The sequence below is a fragment of the Peromyscus californicus genome, unplaced genomic scaffold (assembly GCF_007827085.1).
Source record: "Peromyscus californicus insignis strain IS unplaced genomic scaffold, ASM782708v3 Scaffold_4__1_contigs__length_199733344, whole genome shotgun sequence".
Lineage (NCBI taxonomy): Eukaryota > Metazoa > Chordata > Mammalia > Rodentia > Cricetidae > Peromyscus > Peromyscus californicus.
Genome location: NW_026294562.1, coordinates 166,798,425 through 166,822,419, shown reverse-complemented (window position 1 = coordinate 166,822,419; position 23,995 = coordinate 166,798,425). Strand labels below are relative to the sequence as shown.

Sequence of the window (23,995 nt, the reverse complement as noted above, 5' to 3'; positions counted from 1 at the left end):
TCCTAGCAGTCAAGAGGAAGAGGAAGATTGATCTCTCTGAGTTCGAAGCCAGCCTGGTTTGCATAGCCTGATCTACATAAGCCAGTTCCAGTCCAGCCAAGACTACATAGGGAGATTGGCATAAAATAAATATTAAAAACCTAACTACCCGTAACTCCAGTTTCAGAGATACAGTGCACTCCCTGGTCTCTTTAGGCACCCACACAGGTACACGTATGTATGTACACACACACACACACACACTTAGAAATAAATCTTAAAACATTTTAAACATAATTGTACTGTATATAAATTGATTGTTTATGTAACATGGGAAGCAGAATGTGAATCGAGTCCTGTGAGCACACTTCCTTTCTCAGATTCCAAAGACATGGGGTTGGGGATAGGGCTCAGCACTAGAGCATTTGCTTAGTACCTTCCAGGCCCTGACGGCCATCACAGCACTGCAAAGGTCACACCAAGCGAGGGTGGGAAGGGACTGGAGAGAGAGCTCAGCAGTTCAGAACACTTGTTCTTGCAGAAGACCCGGGTTCAGTTCCCAGCACCCACATGGCAGCTCACAACCATCTGAAATTCACATAAATTAAGTAAAAATAAAAGCACATGTACTTACAAAAGAAGAGGGTTGGGGGAGAGAATTCATCTTCAATTCTATATAAGCTTTATTTGTGTGCATGCGTGTGTGTGTGTGTGTGTGTGTGTGTGTGTGTGTGTGTGTGCCACATGTGTGCAGGTCCTCTAGGAGGCCAGAAGGGGCCGTCAGATCCCCTGAAGCTGGAGTTACAGGTGGTTGTGAGCTGCATGACTTGGCTACTGGGAACTGAATTGGGTCCTCAGCAGGAGCAGGAATCACCCTTAACCCATATGCCATCTCTCCAGCCCCATTTCGCTTCATTTCTGTGACTACCATTCTGCATTGCAACCCGGAGATACATTATCCTTCAAAAGCGAAGTAAAAACGCTGACCCCTAATATTTGCTATTGGGTTTATGAGTCTTTGGCACTCACCGGCATGTCCCTGGTTTTATTGGGCACATTCCAAATTGAGAAGCCAGCAACAGAAGGGTTCATTTATTTCACAGACTGATGTTTACTGAGAAGTTACCTTTCGCCAGGCTGTGGGTGACGTGCTGAGCATACATGAGTGTCCAGATGGGACAAACTATGTATTTAGGAGCCCAGTCCCGTGGTTATGGCAGGTTTGCTCTGTCTGTTTACAGTGTGGGGGGAGACGAGAGTGCTTGTCGGGGAGAGATGAGGCCCTGGTGTGGAGTGACTAGAATACACTGGTTGGGCTGAGTGAGCCTGGAACACATTTTGCCATCATTTAGGGGGTGGTGCTGGCTTCACTGTAGCTACTCTGGGGGAGTTAACACTTGGGAAGTTATTCTTATTCTTTCCAGTAGCTGATGAGTCCACTGTCTTTCCAGGCATACAGTCCTCTCACGTCTAGGCATCACAGACATGTCTCCTCCTTGTCAATACTTATGCTGTTCTTTCTCAGGTCTAATTATGAGCCATGCTTCTTGAATCGTTTGCCCTTCGGTCCAAGGTTGGGGATCTCAGTCCATCTTGAAAAGACACAGCCTACTGTAGTCACACCATGATTATAGCCAAAGGTACTGTGTTGGTCCAGTCTGTGTTGCTATAACAAAATATCTGAGGCTGGATGCTTACAGAGGAAAGAGGTTTTGCTGTTGTTGTTTGATACCGAGCCTTACTGTGTAGCCCAGGTTAGCCTGGAACTCGTGATCTGATTGACTTAGCCTACAGAATGCAGGAATTACAGGCACATACTATCACACTTGGCAGGAAAGGGGTTTTGTGTGTGTGTGTGTGTGTGTGTGTGTGTGTGTGTGTGTGTGTGTGTGTGTGTAGGGGCTTGGAGAATGGCTCAGTGGTAGAACCCCTTCCTAGAATCCCCCAGTAAGGGACTGGGGGTGTGGCTCAGTGGTAGAGCCCCTGCCTAGAATCCCCCAGTGAGGGGCTGGGGGTGTAGCTCAGTGGTAGAGCCCCTGCCTAGAATCCCCCAATGAGGGGCTGGGGTGTGGCTCAGTGGTACAGCCCCTGCCTAGAATCCCACAGTGAGGAGCTAGGGGTGTGGCTCAGTGGTAGAGCCCCTGCCTAGAATCCCCCAGTGAGGGGCTGGGAGTGTGGCTCAGTGGTAGAGCCCCTGCCTAGAATCCCCCAGTGAGGGACTGGGAGTGTGGCTCAGTGGTTGAATTCTTGCCACATATGCAAGACCCTGGGTTCTATTCTCAGAAGCACAAAAAGAAAAGAAATGAGAAGGCAGCTGGAGAGATGGCTAAGCCACCCACATCAGATGGCTCACAACCATCTATAACTCCAGCTCCAGGAGATCTGACGCCTTCTTCTGGCTTCCAAGGGGGCATGCATGTGCGTGTGTGCGCACGCGCGTGCACACACACACACACACACACACACTTAAAGAATACAATTACTAATGAAGGAAGGAGGGAAGGAGGAAAGGAATGAAGGAGCAAAGACAAAACCTTGCAAAATCAGCCGAGTGTGGTGGCACTCACCTTTAATCCCAGCACTTGGGAGGCAGAGGTAGGTGGATCTCTGTGAGTTTGAGGCCAACCTGATCTACAGAGTAAGTTCCAGGACAACCAGGGATACACAGAAAAACCTTGTCGAGAAGTCACTGGCATGTCATGAGAGGTGCTTTATATCATGGAGGGAGAGGGTATGGGGAGAGGAATGGAAATGGCCCAGGCCCACAAGATTGGGGCTCCCAGGGGGCTGGAGAGATGGCTCAGAGGTTAAGAGCACCAGCTGCTCTTCCAGAGGTCCTGAGTTCAATTCCCAGCATCCATATGGTGGCTCACAACCATCTGTGATGAGATCTGGCGCCCTCTTCTGGCCTGCAGACTTACATGCAGGCAGAACACTGTATATATAATAAATAAATAAATCTTTAATAAAAGAAAAAAAGGATTGGGGCTCCCACCTCCTACCCTATCACACAGAGGAGGAAGAATCAAGAAAGATGGCTGTTATTGGTTGTTTTTTACACTTTTGGGGGCCTGCCACCCAGCTCCCAAATAAATTACACATGGAGGCTTATTCTTACTTATGAATGCCCAGCCTTAGCTTGGCTTGTTTCTTGCCAGCTTTTCCTAACTTAAATTATCCTGTCTACCTTTTGCCTCTGGGTTTTTCCCATTCTCTTCTGTCAATCTTGCTCTTGCTCCGTGGCTGGCTGTGTAGCTGGGTGGCTGGCTCCTGGAGTCCTCCTCCTTCTCTGGCTCCTTCCTCTTTCTCCTTTCCTCCCAGATTTCTCCTATTTAGTCTTTCAGCCTGCCAGCCTGGCCCATTTCTCTCTCCAGCCTTGCTACTGGCCGCTCAGTTCTTTAGTAGCACATCAGGTGTTTGGGTTTTGGGGTTTTTTGTTGTTGTTGTTGTTTTTGGTTTTTGCAGAACAGGTTTCTCTGTGTAGCTTTGCGCCTTTCCTGGAACTTACTCTGTAGCCCAGGCTGGCCTCGAACTCACAGAGATCCGCCTGGCTCTGCCTCCCGAGTGCTGGGATTAAAGGCGTGCAGCACCACCGCCCAGCTGCACATCAGGTGTTTTAGACAGGCAAAGTAACACAGCTTCACAGAGTTAAACAAATGCAACATAAACAAAAGTAACACACCTTAAGATAATGTTTTCCAAGAGATGGCAGAGAGGAGAGGGAGAAGAATCCTAAGCCTTGCCAGCATCCCTGAAACCCATACAAATGCCCGATAGGTGTGGTGATCTGCCTGAAATTCTGGCCCTGAAGGCAGAGCCAGGGATCCCTGGAGCAAAGAGGTTAGGGAGACCATCAGTCAGCTCTGGGTTTGATTAAGAGACACTGACTCACTAAATAAAGTAAAAAGTGGTGGAGGATGATTCCTGACATCAACTTGGGGCTTCCACATGCACAAACACCCATCCACATGACAATATGCATACACAAATGCACACACATCACACACAGAGAAACATACATGTGCTTGTAGATCAGTATACATGCATCTTATTTCATTTCGGGAAATGTATGTACCACTTAGCACACGACCTCATTTCAATTGCTTGGCGATCCTCTGATCCTCTGAGGTAGCTGCTCTCACACCGTTAGTCCCATTTTAGTTTTTCGAGACAGGGTTTCTCTGTGTAGTTTTGGTGTCTGTCCTGGATCTCGCTCTGTAGACCAGGCTGGCCTCGAACTCACAGAGACCCGCCTGGCTCTGCCTCCCGAGTGCTGGGATTAAAGGTATGCCCCACTGCCGACCGGCCGCTAGTCCCATTTTGAGAATGAGGGAACAAGCACAGAGAGGGAGATGGCTTCGGCTAAGACCACACAGCAGGCAAGGTCAAGACAACCCTCTGACGCCAGAGTTGCAGGCCTTCCACTCTGCCGGCTTCTCCCTCCGCTTCTCCGAACTCCTTTCTGGATGAGAGCGAAGCTTCCAGATCAGCCCTTGAGGGTTGGGGCAGGCAAAGGCGCACATAGGTTTGGAGAGAGAAGAGGCTCAGAAACCGGAGGCTTGGTAGGAGGGAAAGTCTTTGAGGTCTGAGGAGGCTCCCAGGACTCCCAGATTCTTGGCATGGGGCAGAGAATGGCTTCTGTCAGGGAGGGAAACGGCCTGGCCCTTCCCCAGCCTCCGCTGCAGCAAGCCCGGAGTTATGCAGATCCTGCTGCGGGGTGGCCCAAGTGGCCTTCCCAGAAGGCACCCGGGGAACCCGGCCCTCAAATGCAGCCTGGGTCGGGGGAGAGCAGCGCCTGGAAGGGGTTTTCAGGCTGGGATTGGAAGGACACTAGTTGCTCAGAGTTTCCCCACGCCCGGGAGGAGGGGTTTAAGCAGGGGCGGGGAGGGAGGGGGCAGGATTAAGCCCTTTCCACGGCCCCTGGGCCTCAGAAGCTGCTGGGAGCCAGGCTTCAGAGCAGGCAGGATCGTGGTGGAGGTAAAGGGGTCTCTGCAGGCTGGGTGAAACTCCGGGGTTTGGCGAGGGGAGATGATTCTGGGTTTTGTTTTTTGTTTTGTATCCCCAACAGTGTTATCACAAACATCCCTGGGAAGGCTTAGTTAAGGCAAGAGGGTTGGGTAAGGGGAGCAGGAGTTGAAGGCCAGCCTGGGGTACTAGTGAGACTGTGGAGAGAGAGGGAGCGGGGAGGGAGAGGAGAGAGGAGACACTGCAATGTGGCCTAACTGGGGGAGTGGTTGCCCTGGGTTCCTTCCTCCTCCTCCTCCTCCTCCTCCTCCTCCTCCTCCTCCTCCCCCTCCTCCTCGCATTAACTTGTAATGGTGCACACCTGTAACCCCAGTTGCAGGAGGTGGAGGCAGGAGCATCAAGGGTTCAAGGCCATCTGCAGAGTCTGTAGGGAGTTTGAGGCCAGACTCAGCTAGAGACTCTGTATCAAAATGGAGAGGAAGTGCTCGCTTCGGCAGCACATATACTAAAATTGGAACGATACAGAGAAGATTAGCATGGCCCCTGCGCAAGGATGACACGCAAATTCGTGAAGCGTTCCATATTTTTTAAGAAAAAAAAAATGGAGAGGAAGAGGGAGAGTGGGAAGAAAAGAGGGAGGGCAGGGGAAGGAAGGGAGAGAAGGGGCGGGGGGGGAGAAGAGAAGGGAAAAAAGAGAAAGGAGGAAAGGATCTGTGGTGGTATGAACACAAATGGTCCCCATAGTTTCATATACTTGAATATATGAAACTATGAGGACCAGAGTCTAAGGATGGGGAGCTGAGCTCTGTCTGCATAGCATCTCTCAGAGAGCAGCTGGGGGCATGGCTCAGTGGTAGAGCCCCACATAGAGTCCACAAGTGAGGGGCTGGGAGTGTGGCTCAGTGGTAGAGCCCCTGCCTAGAATCCCCCAGTGAGGGGCTGTGGGTGTGGCTCAGTGGTAGAGCCCCTGCCTAGAATCCCCCAGTGAGGAGCTGGGGGCGTGGCTCAGTGGTAGAGCCTTTGCCTAGAATCCCCCAGTGAGGGGCTGGGGGTGTGGCTCAGTGGTAGAGCCCCTGCCTAGAATCCCCCAGTGAGGGGCTGGGGGTGTGACTCAGTGGTAGAGCCCCTGCCTAGAATCCCCCAGTGAGGGGCTGGGGTGTGTCTCAGTGGTAGAGCCCCTGCCTAGAGTCCTCCAGTGAGGGGCCAGGCTGGCTCAGTGATAGGGCATTTACCTAGCTTGCAGAAGGCCCTGATTTCTAGCCCAGCACCATACATGTAAAAAAGTAACTATATTTAATATTTCATTATTTCATGTAAGCCGTTAGTATTCACATATGAATAAGCATGCATAGACAGATACATGAAAACAAACATATTTATATTATGTACATATGCCCAAACATATATAGACACATAGATGTAAACATGTATCTATGCAATGCATGCATATATACATAAACATAAAGAGATGCATGCTGATTTATACATAAATTTTTTTCTCTTTTGGAAGGAAAATGAGAACCACTGTGGTTGTTACATCTACATTTGGCACTCAAGGTGGGCCACGAACCCACGACCCTGAGATTAAGAGTCTCATGCTCTACAGACTGAGCTAGCCGGGCTGCCCCTGGCACCCTCCTTTCCTTGTTCTCTTGTTCTCTTTTCTTTCTAGAATTAGTTAGTATTCTATATGACCATTCATATCTTAACAAAGTTTAAAATGTATATATATCTATCTCTATATATATTAATCTTGTAAATTTTGATATAAAATTCATACGTTAAGAAAAGTTTAAAGAATCAGAATAGAATCAAAGAGTTGAGATTAGTAATAGAATAGTCCCTTAATTAATTTGGTTTTTCTCCTGTCCCATAGCAGAAGATGGCTCTTTTCTTCTGGCATGATACAGGGAGTTTGCATTTTCCTTGTAACAACATGCTTGAGTTTAAAGAAGAAGAGCCTTGGGACCAGGGAAATCCCAAGTGAAGAAAACGAAATGCAGCCCAATGGAAAGTTAATTTTTTAAGAAGTTAATTCTTGGGAATTATAAATGGATAAACTATCTTGAAGTGAACTGCAGAGTGAATAACTTCGGAAGTGGACTCACTGCATTAATGTAGATGTAACCAACCGTCTTATTAAATAAGAAACACAGAACCAATGCAAAGAAGAAAGCCAAGAGGTCAGAGTTTACCCTTCCTCCTGCGGTGGTCCTACCTCTCCGAAAGAGAGCCACCTCCTGTGTTAAAGTCTTTATATAGACTTTCTGTTCTGCCTTCTCATTGGTTGTAAACCCAACCACATGACCGCCTCGTCACTGCCTGTCTGTATAGACCTCCAGGTCTTCTATGGTTGGTATTGAGATTAAATGCATGTGTATCCAATGCTGGCTGTATCCCTGAACACACAGAAACTTACCTAGCTCTACCTACCAAGTGCTGGGATTACAAGCGTACACCACCACTTCCCAGCTTTCCTATGGCTTGCTATTAGCTCTGACCCCGGGCAACTTTATTTATTAACATACAAATAACATTTTAATACAAATAAAATATCACCACACACTGTGGTATTGGCTTTGGGGGTATGTAAGGGACAAGCAGAGGGGACACTCTGTAATTTCAGTTCTGTACTGTTCAAGCATCTAACGCCCCTTGTTTCTTATTTTAAAATGTCTCCATGTGCTATTTTGGCAATGAGCTTAAGGGTCACTTCTCGTGTTTGTCTTTTTATGGCTCCTTTTAAAATAAAGACCAAACCACATGACCTAAAAATAAAACATGTTAGAAGCCAAGACTGCATTATATGTCACAGCCATGGTGAATCTTCCTTTTGCTTTTTTCTCCTCTTTCTCCAGGTCTAACATAAAACGTTTCTTTCATGTGACTTCTTGTGTATTTGTCATGAAATAAGACACGGAGGGCCTGGCCAGGACATCTCCTTCCCCTCCCCGACAGAAACAGTCCTTGCCTATGAGGCTGCCCAGGCCGGCAGCTGCCACATGGTGGACATTTCTCCCTGTCCAAGAATGGATGGAGGATCTGCCAAGGATGTCCTCACCCTCCATGATGTAAGAGCAATAGAACAGCATGACATTGTGCAATGGGTGTGAGCACATGGCCTGCTGCTCTGGAGGAAGTGCTCCGGCCAGGGTGATTTCCCTTGTAAGTGAGAGGAGATTTTATACTTCTATTCAGAAATATATATATTTTTTATTATTCCCCACCATGCCGCTCTTGAATTCTTCAGGATCTGTGGGGCCAAGCTAGAGTCAGCATTTGTCTGAATGCTGGAGCTGGGAAGGCTGGTACTGAAACAAAAATGGGGTCTTGGGGCTGGAGAAATGACCCAGCAGTTTGGAGCACTGGCTGCTCCAGCAGAGGACTTGGGTTCAATTCCATGACCCACATGGCACACACAGCCATCTGTAACTCAAAATCCCAGGAGATTCAGTGCCCTTTTCTGGCCTCTAGAATCCCCAGGGATGCACAGAAATACATGTAGACAACACATCAACACACATTAAATAAATAAATAAAAACTGGAAACAACGTCTCACTGTGGAACACGTGCTGGCCTCTAATGCACAGGGAGATCCTCCTGCCTCAGTTCTCAAATGGTGAAATGATAGGCATGTGGCACTGTGTAGTGAGAATCTAGCCGAGTCACTGTCTCTAGGGTAAACATTAGAATGTAACAGTTGTTTCTCACTGTAGGGTAAGAATAGAATGTATTAGTGTTTGTTGAAGGTACCTGGGTCTTGAGCAGTCATTGTTTTCCATGATTTATAGAGTTGTTTTTCTGGGGAGGTTTTCCATCCATTGCATGGCCTTGGTCACAGGACTATCCAAGTACACTTGGAGGTCTTGCCTTATTGGCAAACAGTACCCAAAAAGGACTAAAGGTTGGGGGTACGATGATTTCCTTCAGAGAACATATAGCATGGATCAAAGGGGCTTTGGTATGAGGAACTTGCTGTGTTCCAAACACAATCTTTGTGTACAATCGATGAATATGCTTCTGAACGGAGGTTTGAGGTTCAGTTCACAAAAACCGTTCCTCCCTGCCGGCAGAGAGCCTAAAATTACCTTCTGGGGTGACTCTCCTTTGAATGGCCAGCAGGACACCGAACACTGACCTAATTCCATTAAAACAGTCAACTTCCCTAAGTACGTAACACTATCAATTAAATATGCCTTCCTACTCAGCCCACCACTGGCCTTAGCTTACAACCTAATCATTCAGATTTTAAATTCTATTTGTTTGGCAGCACACACACAAAGGTACAATATGGAGGTCAGAGGGCAGCCTGAGGAAGTCTGTTCTCTTCTCTCCTTCCACTGTGTGGGTCCTGTGGGTCCTGGGGCTCAAACTCAGGTGGTCAGACTTAGCAGCAAGCACCTGTATCCACTGAGCCAGCCCACTAGCCCACTGATCGTTTATTATCATTACAATGTACAAAATGCTGGGTGTCGTGGCTCACACATGCAATCTTCAGGAGGCTGAGGCAGATGGAGGCTGCTGCAGGTTCAAGGTCAACCTGTGCTACATGCTGAGACTGCCTCCAAACAAAAACAAAATAATAATAGCTGGGCATGGTGCTGCGTGCCTTTGACGCTGGTGCTGTGGAGGCAGAGGCACGCAGAAGAGCTCTGTGAGTTTGAGGCCAGCCTTGTCTGCCTAGTGAGTTCCAGGACAGCCAACTTTTATTTTCAAAAAGCAGTCATTTTTGTTTGAGACAAGGTCTATCTACGTTTCCTTGGCTGTCCTGGAATTCACTACGTAGTTCAAAGTTTGCCAGGCTGACTTTGAACTTACAGAGATCTGGCCTGCCTCTGCCTTCTTAGTGCTGGGATGAAAAATGTTTGGTCCCATACCCAGCATACATTTTTATTCATTATTGTGTGTGTGTGTATGTGGAGGTCAGGGGACACTTGTGTGGAGGGGTGGTCTCTTCTTCCACCCCATGGGTCCCAGGAAACTAAGCTGGTCAGGCTTGGTGGCAAGAGCCTCAGCCAGCTCAGTCACTCAGGTCCCCAGAAGCCTGTCTTGTCCTCCTGTGTAAAATCCTGGAGCTGGACGCAGGAAACAGACAGTTTAGTTTTACAATTAAAAACCAACACCAGGGCGGGACGGTGGCTCACTGGGTAAGGACAGTGGCTGCCTCAGCCTGATAACCCGAGTTCAAGCCCCCATTCACTGGTGGAGGGAGTGGCCATCTCCTTGTCCCCTGATCTCCATGCTCACATGGTGGCACACAAATGCTTGATCTCTATCTCTCTCTCATGCGCGCACACACACACACACACACACACACTGATAATAATAAATAAAGGAGTGAGGGCTTTAAAAAGCCCAACACTACCGGCAGCTGTCCACACGGCAGACTCAGCCTGAGTGAGAAAGTCCTAGGTGACCTCCAACGGGTGCTGCCATGGGCGTGTGACCCCGATCTGTTACTCATTCACAAAGCTTTCCCGTGGCCCCCGGGTGGAGGAATGAAGCATGACGAGGCATAGACTTTGCAGAAATAGTCCATAGGATTTTTCGGTCGTAGACAAGCCCCACAGTGGGGTGAACTCTTCAAAATAACCAGAGACACAGCTTCCAAGATAAGGACGTTTTATGGGGAAGGCAACATCTGCTCTGTTGTGTTGGGAAATGCTTCTAAGAACTACAGGAAACTCTGGTTAACTTAGCCATATCGATGAATGTGGGTTGGTAGTTATTTATTCATTTATTTGTGAGCACATGTGTGTCGGGCAATGTCAAGGCACTCAGGTCAGAGGACAACTTTCAGGAGTCAGTTCTCTCCTTCTACCATGTTGGATCCTAATTGAACTCAGGTGGTCAATCTCCGGGACAAGCACCATTCACCCACTGAACCGTCTTGCCTGGTCTTTATTTTTTTAACTTTTATTTATTTACTTATTTTTGTGATTCCCTAATCTTATGATAAGGCATTTAACATGAAGTATTATGTTTTCTTTCTTTTTTAAAGATTTATTTATTTATTATGTATACAGTGTTCTGTTTGCATGTATCCCTGCAGGCCAGAAGAGGGCGCCAGATCTCATTACAGATGGTTGTGAGCCACCGTGTGGGTGCTGGGAATTGAACTCAGGACCTCTGGAAGAGCAGCCAGTGTTCTTAACCTCTGAGCCATCTCTCCAGCCCAGTATTATGTTTTCTAATGTGAAGTTTAATAAATGTCACCTACATGTGTGAATGGCCCCAGAAGAAGGGCCTTAACTTTTACCTACTTATTTATTTATTTATTTATTTATTTATTTGTTTGTTTGTTTGTTTGTTTGTTTATTTTAAGTATAATGGTTCAGTTGGTAGTCACTTATCAGTAGACCAGACTGACCTGGAACTCACAGAGATCTTCTTTCCTCTGCCTTCCCAGTGCCGGGATTAAAGGCATATGCCACAACACCCAGCAGGCTGGCTTTTTAATGACTATTATTATTGTTTTAATTTCTTTTTATTACTTTAAGTCCATGGGTGTTTTGCCTGTGTGCATGTCTGTGTACCACATACGTACCCAGAGGCCAGAAGAGGGTGTACAACTGTAGTTATAGGTAGCTGTGAGCTGCCTCGTGGATGCTGGGAGTCAAACCCAAGTCCTCCAGAAAAGCAGCCAATGCTCTTACCCACTGAGCCATCTCTCCAGCCCTGGTTTCTTTTTGCTATCCCAAGGGTTCCATCCTCTATGGTGAGGCTCCGGTTTGTTTAAAACAGTTCTGTGTGTTGATGGCCTTGGGTTGTTCTTTTACCTTTTTTTTTTTTTTTTTTTTTTTTTTTGCTGTTTTTCATTGTGTATTTTAAGCCTGGCCTATGGTAGTGAGACCCTGTCTCAAAAAAGAAATAAATAAAATAAAATAAAAAAGAATAAACTCTCAGCACTTGGGGCTTACTTACACCTTTTTCTTTTCTTTTTTTCTTTTTTTTTTTTTGGTTTTTCGAGACAGGGTTTCTCTGTGTAGCTTTGCTTCTTTCCTGGAACTCACTCTGTAGCCCAGGCTGGCCTCGAACTCACCGCCGGGCCTTACTCCTTTTTCTAGAGCTCCTCTCAATGCTGTGTGGCTGGCCTCCATGCTGGTTATCGGCTCCTTTCTCCCACTCAGGGCAGGTGCAAGACTTGTAGCTTGCCTGCCCTCGGGTGTTTTTCTTTTATACTCTAATACATTGTTCTTGAGCCTGCATCTAAATCCATCCTTGATTTTGCTGAGACTAATTAATAGACTAATTAATATAACCCTTATATTAATACTTACCAGTGGCCACGCCCCCTCCCCAGCAACCATTGACTGCCAATATCTCCTCGGCTAGGGGTCGGTCTCGTGAGCCCCTCCCCTGTCTCTTTCCTTTCCGATCATTTAGTGCAGATTTCTGCCCATTTTTCCCTGTGGACCGTTTTACAAACAGCTTGCCTTGCACGGATAAAAGAAAGCTCAGTTAAATCCATACAGTCTTGAGAAAGTAACGGCAGCACATTTTCGCTTCTGACTTAATCTGGAACGTTCTGTGTGTGCTCACGCTTCTCATGGAAGATTAAAAAGCAGAGGAGAAACATCCCGAGCTCTCCTGGAGCATGGAAATGGCCTATAATTGCTGACATTGGTTACACATTTGCCATTGTTCTAGGACATTCCCACGGTGTCTGCAGGCGCCCGCCCCCTCCCTTCACCCCTACTTTGTTTTATGACTTGATCTGTCGGCCCGCAGCTCCCCTGGCTTTTCATGCTTTTACCAGAATGCATAATAAGCTCAAGCTGGACTTTTCAAAACTGACCTTTGAAGGCAAAACCTGTCCTAACCAGACTGCTGTTATGCACCAAATGGTGACAGGATACGGCATCTTGCAAGATCTGCAGCAGAGGTCATTCAAGGGGCAGCGAGAGGGAGGTGTGGCTTTCACACATAACACAGGTGTGTAGCTTTGTGGCTTTTCCGTTTTCATGTGTGTGTTTTAATGTAGGGAGATTTTTTTTAATTTTCATGTATATGAGTGTTTTGTCTGCGTGTATGTCTGTGCACCACAAGCACGCAGTGCCTTTGGAGGCCAGAAGAGGGTGTCAGATGCCCTGGAACTGGAGTTACAGATGGTTTTGAGCCATGTGGGTGCTGGAAACCCAAACCAGGTCCTCTGGAAGAGTAACCAGTGCTCTTAACTGTTGAGCCATCTCTCCAGCCCTGGGATGTGGGATGGTCTGTATGACAAATGTGTTGCTGATTGGTCAATGAATAAATCACTGATTGGTCAGTGGCCAGGCAGGAAGTATAGGCGGGACTAACAGAGAGGAGAATTGAGAGAACAGGAAGCTGGGTGGGAGAGACACTACCAGCCGCCATCAGGACAAGGAAGATGTAAAGTACCGGTAAGCCACAAGCCACGTGGCAAGGTATAGATTAATAGAAATGGATTAATTTAAGCTGTAAGAACAGTTAGCAAGAAGCCTGCCACGGCCATACAGTTTGTAACCAATATAAGTCTCTGTGTTTCCTTGATCGTGTTTGAGCGGCTTGGGACTGGCGGGTGAGAGAGATTTGTCCTGACTGTGGGCCAGGCAGGAAAACTCTAGCAACACTGGGAGATATTTTTTAAAGATACATGGCAGCAGGTGGTTATGGCCCACGCCTTTAATCCCAGCACTGGGGAGACAGAGGCAGGCAGATCTCTCTGAGTTCGAGGCCAGCCTGGTCTACAGAGTAAGTTCCAGGACAGCCAGGGCTGCACAGAGAAACCCTGTCTCAAAAACCGAAGATGAAGAAAAAAAAAAAGACATACGGTTCCAACTGTCATGAAATTCCAGACACTCTGGAGGCTGAGGGAAGAGACCCACAGTTCAGCTTTGACAACAGAGAGACCTGGGTGTAGAGCTCAGAGGTACGACACCAAGATCCAGGTATGGTCCAGGATCCAAGAGTGAGGGGCTGGAGGAGGCGTTCAGCAGCAGAGCACCTGCCTAGTATCCAGAAGGTCCTACATTCAATCCCAGTACCTCAAAATACATAAAATAAATGAATAAAAGTGTGTGGGCGTGGTTCAGTCAGTCACGGCAATCTCAGCACTCAGGGAGCTGAAGCAGGAGGATCCTAAGTACAAAATCAGCCTGAACTACGTAATGATACTGGTGTGTGTGTGTGTGTGTGTGTGTGTGTGTGTGTGATGACATTTTAAAGAAAAAATAAGTGTCTCTCCAGCCAGGGCCATTCACTCATGGAAGTGACATTTGTTGAAGTTTGACATTTGGAGGCTGGAGAAATAGCAGTTATGAGTACTTATTCAGCTCCCAACGCCCACATGGTGGCTCACAACCATCCACAACCCCAGTTCTCAGAGATCCGAGGCCCTTTCAACCATACATACATACATGCAAACTAAACATTAAATAAAACATACATAAAATAATACATAAGATGAACCTTAAATTTTTTAAGTTCAACATTAGAAGACATTTTTTCATGTTAAACACCTTAAGAATTGCAAAAAAAAAAATTTAAATAAAGAATTCAGTGGGTGTGGTGGTTTGAAAGAGAATGGCCCCCATAGACTCATATATTTGAATATTTGGTCCCGTTAGTGGAACTGTTTAGGAAGGATTAGGAGGTGTGGCCTTGTTGGAGGAGGTGTGTCACTGGGGGTGGGCTTTGAGGTTTCAAAAGCCCTTTTCAGCCCAGTCTCTCTCCCTCTCTCTCTCTCCCTCTCCCTCCCCTTCTCCCTCTCCCTCTCTCCCTCTCAGCCTCCTGCCAGCAGATATGAGCTCTCAGCTACTGACTGCTCCAGCTCCATGTCTGCCTGTGAGTTGCCACACTCCCCACTGAGTGTGTTAATGGGAGGTGGGGCGGGCGGTGTAAAAAGTGAAAGTGCTTCTGGACTTCTCCCTAACATCTCCAGTCACTTAACTCGAGTTTAAACATTTGTCTCCTTGGTATGGAGCTAATCACAAAGATTAAACTTTGTCATCAGGACTGGGGCTGTAGCCGAGTGGATAGAGCTCTTGCTTAGCACGCGTGAAGCCCTGGGTTCCATCCCCAGCCCTGCATAAACCAGCATTTACCATCTCAACATTTAGGAGGTGGAGGCAGGAGGATCTGAAGTTCAAGGTTGTTCTAGGCTGCGCATTAAGTTCAAGGTCAGCCTGGGCTATGTGAGATCCTGTCTCAAAAGGTATGGAGGGTGGGATATTGACTAGGGGGATAGCTCAGTACTAAAACACTTGTCTAACATGTAGGGGGTCCCAGGTTCCAAACTCCAGCACCGAAAAATATAAGCTGGTCATGGTTTACACCTATAACCCTCACACTTGGGAGCCTGAGGCAGGAGAATCACAATGAGTTCAAGGCCAGCCTGGGCTACATAGGGAAGTCCAGGCTAGCCTGGGCTACAGAATGAGATAACAGAAGCTGATTCGGTGCCCCACCCTGCCCATTTTCTTCACCTTCTGCTATTTCTCAGCATACTAGCAGGCCAGTTCCAGAAGGCTGGGACTCCCACATCGTCCCCGGCTGTCTGACAGATGCCCGGCAGCTCTGGCTGGCAGGTAGTTGAGCTCTGAGATTGCCTTCATGACATCCCCTGTATCTGGGTCGCATCCATGGACCTCCCCACCAAGGGGATTTTGCTTGTTTGTTTGTCTATTAGTGGGTTTACCAGACCCCAACAGATGACCGTCATGGGAGTTCTTCAAAGACCCTGAGAGCTTGCCCAAAAACGGCTTTTAAGTCAGCCGACAGGTCGCATTCAGTGCTGCAGATCAGCTGCTGTCCAGCCCCAGGTCGCTACGCTCTTTGACACACTCCATCCTCATAGTCATGGTCATCCATCTACGGCTCTCCCACTGTGCGCGTCACAATCTCCCGGAGGGTCTTAAGGACGCCGATTCTGGGCATCGGTCAGTAAAGTACTGACCACGCGGGTGTGAGGACCTGAGTTCGAATCTCCAGCACCCACATAAGAATCCAGGCACAGCAAGCCTGACGGTGGTGGCGCACACCTCTAATCCCAGTACTCGGGAGGCAGAGTGGATCTTGGTAGAGTTCAAGGCCAGCCTGGTCTACAGTGCAGGTTCTAGGATACCAAGAGCTACACAGGAAAACCTAGTCTTGAAAAAAAACAAAACAAAAACAAACAAACAAAAAACCCAAAAAACAAACAAGAAAACAAGTACATCAGTGCTAGGGGGCAGACACAGGAGGATCCCCAGAGCTCACTGGAGGGCCAGCCTCACCCAGTCAGTGAACTTCAGGTTCAGTGAGAGACCTTATCCCCCAAAATAAGGTGGAGGGCATTTGAGGAAACCATCTAACGTCAACCTCTGGCCCTACATGTGCACACACCACACACACACACACACACACACACACACACACACACACACACACACAGGAATATCCCACATGGACATGTATACACACACACACACACTAAGGTGCACCTCACGTGAACATGTATGCACACATACGCACACACCAAGGTGGTCCGCGTGTTACCTTGTGTACACACACACACACACACACACACACGCAGATGCACCTACACACACGAATATGTAAACACAAATCCCCAACATGCTATTTCCAAGGCACAATTCCAAGAAATGCTGATTTCACAGTTGAGGCCACAAAATAGCTATGGAATACCCAGGGGTCCGGGGGGTTAGCTACATCGGGCGTGGGAAATCTAAAGGGAAAATCTACATACACTGTGCTCTTATGTCTGTTAATTTTATTCCTCTAAGACAAAATTCTATCAATACAGCTATAGCTCCGTCAAGCATTCAAGGCAGGAACAACTCTAGATACACCAAGCTCTATATCTGTCTACTTTATTTCTCTGGGATGAAATCCTGTCTCCATAGCTTCAGTTCCGTCCAGCTCCCTAGCTCTCCTATGTTTCCAGCCTCATCTTCGTCCTCTTCATCCTCTTTCTCCATCTCTGCTGCTCTCTACTCCTGGCACCCAGAAAGCTCTACTGGAGATCTGCAGATCCGCTTACCCTAGGCCATGGAACCTCTGTTGTCCTCTCTTCTCCCTGGCCACACTGTTCTGTCGGTTTCTACAGAAAATACCTGCCCTTTCTTTCCCTGGGCATGTGGTTCCCTGCCTCCTCAGGAGTGTTGTTTTACCTCTCACCTTGATATGTAAAATCCTCTTTTGTTCTCAGTCAGTTGCTCTGGAGAGCCCCTAGGCCTCGGGTCTGAGGGATGGTCTGAGCTTCATTTGCACAAGAAACAAAGCTATACATCTCCAGCCAGCTTGTCTCCTCGGCTCAGTGGGGAGGCGGTGTGTGTGTGTGTGTGTGTGTGTGTGTGTGTGTGTGTGTGTGTGTGTGTTAGTAACCTAGAATTTCAGCATGATGTCTGGAAATATTTGAGCACACAAGAATTTCATAGTAGAAGACAGCTGGAACATTAAAGACTGGATAGCACCAAATATTCATAATAAATGGCTTGCCTCTTGATAGAGCCTTGGCCAGTCAAAGTATAGCTTTAATACACAGCTGAATCTCCATGATATATTCTTGCAGCCCGCAAGAAATAGCATTTTAATAGGGAGTGCAGGTGACTCTGGTGTGGAGGCCACCTTAATTCAGGAGCCCTAGCATGGAGACCTTAAGCAGGAGAAATCTTTTAATTAAAAGACCTTTTTTTTTTTTCCCAAGACAGTTTCTCTGTGTAGCTCTGGCTGTCCTGGAATTTGCTCTGTAGACCAGGCTGGCCTCAAACGCAGAGATCCACCTGTCTCTGCTTCCTGAATGCTGGGATTAAAGGCGTGCACCATCACCACCCAGCTGAAAGACTTCTAAGGTAGTTCATATCACTAATCCCAGCACTTGAGAAAGCAGAGGCAGGTGGATCTCTGTGAGCTCCAGGCTGGCCAAGACTCCAAGACTACACAGTAAGACTCTGCACTTTGGGCGTGGTGGCACACACCTTTAATCCCAGCAATGGGCCGGGCAGTGGTGGCGCACGCCTTTAATCCCAGCACTCGGGAGGCAGAGCCAGGCGGATCTCTGTGAGTTCGAGGCCAGCCTGGTCTATAGAGTGAGTTCCAGGAAAGGCGCAAAGCTACACAGAGAAACCCTGTCTCGAAAAACCAAAAAATAAAATAAAATAAAATAAAATAAAAAATAATAAATAAATAAATCCCAGCAACGGGGAGGCAGAGGCAAGTGGATCTCTGTGAGTTTGAGGCCAGCCTGGTCTACAGAGTGAGTTCCAGGAGAACCAGGGCTACACAGAGAAATCCTGTCTTGGAAAACCAAAACCAAAAACAAAAACAACTCTGCACCCCTACACACACACGTCACCTCCAAAAAAAAAAAGGCTTCTGCCTTAGGACAGGTGAAATGGCTCAGCAGGTTAAAGGTGCTTGCCTCAAAAGCCAGGTGACCTGCATTAGATCCCAGGAACCCATGGAAAGATGGAAAGAGAAAACTGGTCCCACAGAGCTATCTCCTGAGCCTCTGAGCACCGTGGAGTGCGTTGGCACACGTTCCCCCCCCACACACACCATGGCACAGGTACATACAACAAGACTGTTTAAAGCTCTCTGCCTCTGCCAAGGAGTAGGAGGGAAGAAAGAGCTCTCACTGTCCAGACACTTTTATAACAAACCAGCATCAACCAGGCCTGATGATACAGGTCTATAATTCATTCCATCTACTTGGGAGACTGAAGCAGGAAGGTAACAAGTTCAAAGCCAGCCTGAGCTACACTGAGCCCACTGAAACCTAAGCTTGAAAATAAAACATAAAAAGAAGGCTGGTTGTGTGGTTCAGTGGTAGAGCCCCTGCCTAGAATCCCCCAGTGAGGGGCTGGGGGTGTGGCTCAGTGGTAGAGCACCTGCCTAGAATCCCCCAGTGAGGGGCTGGGATGTGGCTCAGTGGTAGAGCACCTGCCTAGAATCCCCCAATGAGGGGCTGGGGACATGGCTTAGCAGTGTGGTAATTACCTAGCATGTGTGAGGATCTAGGTCCAATCCCTAGGACCAAAACATAACTAAATAAACTTTCAGATCATTCAATATCATTTATTACCTATCCTAGAATCCATAAGGTCACTGGGGACATAGATGACAGCCCACAACAACCAAGAACAAATAGGTTCTTCTCTGATGGGAAATTAACAACAGTCACGTGAATCTCTAATTGCTTAGCAGGGAACATCTTCCTCCAAGGTCCATGCCCCATGCACCCTCCTCCAACAAGACAGACTACGGAGAGACTTCATTTGCACAACTTTATTTTACACTCACACATTTACATTCATTGATCATTTTATCAATGCGCTACTGCAACGAAGGTGTCTCAAGGACTATCACAAGAAATGGGTCTGGTGGTTGACTGATTCACAGACGCGTGTCGAACAACTGATCACAGTTTCTGGATCGAGAAAACGGAAGCAGGGGTCGGGGGTGGGGGGGAGTGTGGAGAGCATGAAAACTCATGATGACTGGAAATCCAGGACGGAAATCCCGCTGTGTACCAGGTTAGCCCCGATAAGCAAGTGACCCCCGCTGTCAATCATAGCTGAACAGGGAAAGTAAACACACAGACTCGCTTTGGATATTGTGTTTCAGGACATGCAGGGGACCAGATCCCTCTCCACCTTCGTCCTCAAAGTTCCCATCTACAAGAAACTGGGGGTGGGGGCACCTCAGTTAGGAAAGCAGACAAGCAAGCCAACACGGCAGCACAGGCTTGCAGCCCCAGTGCTGGGGGAGCCGACAGGAGGGTCCCTGGGTCCACTGCCAGGCCAGCCTCCTAGCCAGCTTCAGGACAGTGAGAGACTGTCTCATAAAACAGCAGATGGTGACGGAGGAGTGACTCCCAAGGCAGCGCTCTGCCTCCACATACACACACACGTGCACATAGGCACAGATGAACACACACACACACAGAAAAATACAGTTATATACAAAGTACAATGCCGATGACTGGTTACAGTTATCCTATACACACGAGGGAATATTCCAGTACTTTGGATTACGACACTGTTGAGTTGCCATTTTTCTACACTTTAAAAAAAAAATTGTTTTTATTTACTTATTTATTTTGAGGCGGGGCCTTTCTCTGTAGCCCAAGCTGGCCTTGAACTCATAGCAATTCTCCTGCCTCAGCCTCCACATACGGGGGTTACGGCCACATGTCACCACACCTGCTGCTTTCTAGTGTTAAAATTTTTTATTACATGTATTTACTGGGGGCATGCTCGTGCCCCGGAACGATTGTGGAGGTCAGAGGGGGATTCTCAGGAGTTGTTTCTCTCTTTCCACCATCTGGGTGCTGGGGATCGAACCCAGGGACTCAGGCTTGGTGGCAAGCCCCTTTTCTCACTGAGCCATATCTCCAGCCTCTCTTTCATGCTTCTGAGTGTGAAAAAGAGAGTCCTCAGGCTGTAGCTGAGAAACCACAGATGGTGGAGCTGCCATCCTCTCTCCTTCCCGTGGACACAGAACGGGACATGGCAGCATGGTCGGATCTAACGGCACTAAATTCAGAGGCCAGAAATCAGCCCATTTTAAAGAAACTTTTGAAAAGAGAGAGATTTCTGCCTTCTTACTATAATGTGAGCAGCTGACTTAAGCCTCAAAGACAGGGGTGTCTCATAGAGGTCCACACAATTAGAGCTAAAAACTGATTTTTCTCTACCAATCTCTCCTCTCCCCCACAGGCTTCCTGAGAGGGCATCACCACATTTTAGAACTAAGTGCCATTTTTATTCCAGTTTGGTTTTTATTGGCTCTGGAGATGGAACCCAGGGCCTTGCATACGCTGGGCAGAAGCTCTGCCACCGAGCCCCACCCCCAGCCCCTCGCTGGGGGATTCCCAGCCCGGAAGCTCACCATTTCAGATAGGTTGGCTGGCCGGCAAGTCCTTGGGATCAACCTGTCTCAACCACCTGATGCTGGTGTTACAGGCACGGACAGCCATCCCTGACCTTTTTACATGAGTCCTAAGGATTAGAACTCAGGGCCTTGTGTTTGTACTGCAAGCTTTCTTACCCCCTGAGACATCTCCCCTGCCCTTGGTTTTCTTTATTAAAGACTCTGAAATCTGAAGAACTCAAGGGCAAGCAGACATTTGTTTTTTCTCCAGAACTAATTCTTGGGACCTAGCCGACTTCCAGTTAGGTTGCTGGAGGAGGGAAACTGAAGGACGCACACAGAGCAGGAAGAGCAAGTCCTGACTTACCAAATGCTCACAGCCCGAGGGACAAAATGGCCACCCTGCCCTTCTGGACCTCAGGCTCTGCAGCCGGTCTGGGCCTCCAGAAGACAAGGCAGTGGGTAGAGGAGGATAAAGGCTGAATGTGGGTGAGCATAACCGTGAGCTCCCTCGTGGGTAAGGGGGAAAGAATGTTCTAGAATTTTCCGAAGCTACTTACCGCCTCTTCTGCCTTTGAGGGTGAGCGGAGGCGAGAAAGAAGTTCCGACTGAGGAAAAGACACAAAGAATCCAACAATCCCCACCTCCTAAGGCCTTCCATCCATTACCTGTGTGGGTCAGACCCCCCACACACATATAACAGGCCCCAGTAGTCCAAAGTCATGTTTCATTCATCCACAAAGAAAAAGTTTGCTCCCAACTTGAAACTTCTTCCTTGATGCTCTACCGTCTCTTCAGGTACAGACAGGGTTCCCCAAATCATAGCTGTCTGGGATCTGTGGATAAATCAGAACATCCCAAGAAGGGAAGCAGGGACAGGAATAATTAAATATTTACTGGGAACCTCCCGAGTCCACCCCCACCCAGGGGGACCCTAGAAACATCAGCCTTAGAGCCCCGCACCATAACAAACAAGAGAACCTCAAATCATAAACTTTTGATTTGTGATCAAAATCTGGTCATAGGCTGATCTCAGACTCTCGACCCTCACTAGTCTCCCAAAAGTGTTGGGATTACAAGTATGTGCCACCATGTCCTGCCCCCCAAACCATTACATTGCTATGGAGGAAGGAAGTGAGTGAGATAGTCATGGATTGGCAGTGACCCCGATGATGCCTAACAAGGACTGGAGGAGGGAGGCCCAGGCTCTCCCTCACCAACCCTCACCTGGGAGGGTGTCAATTACTTCCCCCAGTGCACTGGGGTCCTGTGAGCCCCTCTGCACCACCCTCCCCCACTGCATGCCCACTTTAACCAACCAAGTCATTTCTGTAGCCACTCACCTTTGGAGACCCGAGGGAAGCCTCCCGGCTTCATCTTCCGAGCCCTGGAGGTTGAGGGCGATGCGTCATCAGGCTGGGGCCCCTGAGGAGCCCTTTGAGCCGACATGGCCCTTCTAGAACCAGACCCTTTCTTGGGAATCCCCGGTTTGTTCTTGGTGCCTTCAGAATCAACCAGAACATAAGAAAGAGAGGCCAAGCTCATCTTCTTCTTCTTCCTCACGGGAGCAGGGATCTTGTTTGAGGGCCAGGTCGCCGCTTTCTTCTTTGGAGGGCTCTCAGGACCACCATCTTGATCTGAGTCCTCCAGATTCTCAGGGCTCTCTGCTCCGGGCAGCGTACTGTGAGGAAGATCATTGGGATCCTCCTTCCAGATTCTTTTCTTCTTCCAGACGGTCTCTTCCTGCTTCACAATGGGTTTTTTGTTGCTCTTGGCCGACTCTGGGATCTCTGAGCTTTGGGCAGCCGCAGGTTCAGCACCTACCCTATTGTTATAATTGTTACCTTGGGGTTTTCTCCAGAATATTGGCTCTTGCTTAGGATTTTTTTTCTGCTTCCTTCTCCTGGAGCGAATCTTACCTCCAGCCCTGCGAACTAGAGGTTTTGGAGGGTCACCACGGTCCTCCATCTTGCAAGCCGATCCCACCTCTGCGCCCAGCCCGGGTTCTTTCTTTACCCTCCTTGCTGTTGAAGCCCTAGTCGCCATCAACTCAGCCTCAGTAGCCTCCTCAGTAGCCCTGGCTTCCTCCTCCCTGCTGCGGATTTCAGAGTCCTTGTAGAAAATAACCTGTACCACGGCGCCCAGGAGCAGCCCCACGGCTTCTGCCCAGTTCGGTGGAGGCTGGTTTGGGTTCGGGAACGATGGGTTAAGCCTCAAGAGGCGCACCACATCCTCCCAAGTGCGCCCTTCAGCATCCAGGAATTCGTTCAGATTTTTTAAAAACTCAGCGTCCTGGGTGGGGTCTCTACAGACCACTTTCCAGACACCGCCCCTCCCCGGGAACTCGCGGGGTATAGAGCTCAGATTCACACCCTCGCTAACCTCAATGAGCGCAGCCTTGACGTTCTCTTGCCGCAAAAAAATTTTGTTGAGCACGCGGTATGTGCCCAGTGGCAAGAGGATCCCATTCAAGGTCTCCTCAATTTCTGCATGGCCACAGTGCTCAGGGATGCCAGTGACCAACAGGGATCTATGGATGTCCAGTCCCATGCCCTTGCACCAGTCCTCCAGCAGGCTCATGGCCCTGGGCTCCGACATCTTCCTGCTCTACCTGTGATTGGAACAAAGAATCTATGAGGGCGGGGGTGGAGGTGAGGTGGTCCCCAAATATGAATCCCGCAAGGTGACAAGACAGTGAGGTCAGATTCCATGGAAGATGGACAGCTCTCCCCTGTGTCTTCCACGGCTGGCCTTGCAAGAGACCTCGCCCCCCTCCCTAAACCCCCCTCCCCCGCGCAAGATCCTCCTCCCTAGCCTGGGCCCCTGGTGCTCACGTGTTCTGAATATGGTGCAATCGGCCCTAGCCCCTTCTTGGAGCCTGGAGCTCCGAAGGTTCACAGTGATGTTCTGGCCACCCCCGCTTCTGACAGTTCAGGCAGGCCAAGGACAGGAGGCTGGAGCGCAGTTGGCTTCCTGAGCGCAGTCCCTGGCCCCAGAGAGCCAGGAAGTTGTGCCTATGCTCGGCTCCAGCTCCAGTCTGTACGGGTCACACGGCCTTGATCCCCTGAGCTCCACGGAGCTGGCGTTGAAGAGCGCTCATGCGCACTTGGTTCCTGCACAAGTTCCTCAGATCTGCATCCCCAGCGGTCTCCATGGCAACCAGCCACTGGTTGCTAAGCATCATTGCGGCCTGCTATGGGCTCCGCAGTTGGG

The 23,995-nt window shown here is 48.6% G+C and overlaps 1 protein-coding gene and 1 non-coding gene across 2 annotated transcripts; one reads left to right on the top strand and one right to left on the bottom strand.

The window, feature by feature from the left end:
* Positions 1-5,425: 5,425 nt before the first annotated feature.
* On the top strand, positions 5,426-5,532 carry LOC128095703 (U6 spliceosomal RNA). The gene has a single exon (XR_008213315.1). It is a non-coding gene; the product is annotated as a U6 spliceosomal RNA (small nuclear RNA).
* Positions 5,533-19,180: 13,648 nt separating this feature from the next.
* Positions 19,181-23,995, bottom strand: Pnma8a (PNMA family member 8A). Its single transcript, XM_052714608.1, has 3 exons — positions 23,617-23,995; positions 22,126-23,393; positions 19,181-21,618 (listed from the first exon to the last, which is right to left on the bottom strand). Exons 2-3 carry the CDS (start codon positions 23,378-23,380, stop codon positions 21,602-21,604), a joined length of 1,272 nt encoding a protein of 423 aa, XP_052570568.1. The 5' UTR covers positions 23,381-23,393; positions 23,617-23,995; the 3' UTR covers positions 19,181-21,601.

Excerpts from the sequence above, each read along its gene's own strand:
- Pnma8a (XM_052714608.1), bottom strand. The coding sequence starts at position 23,380 with ATGTCGGAGCCCAGGGCCATGAGCCTGCTGGAGGACTGGTGCAAGGGC.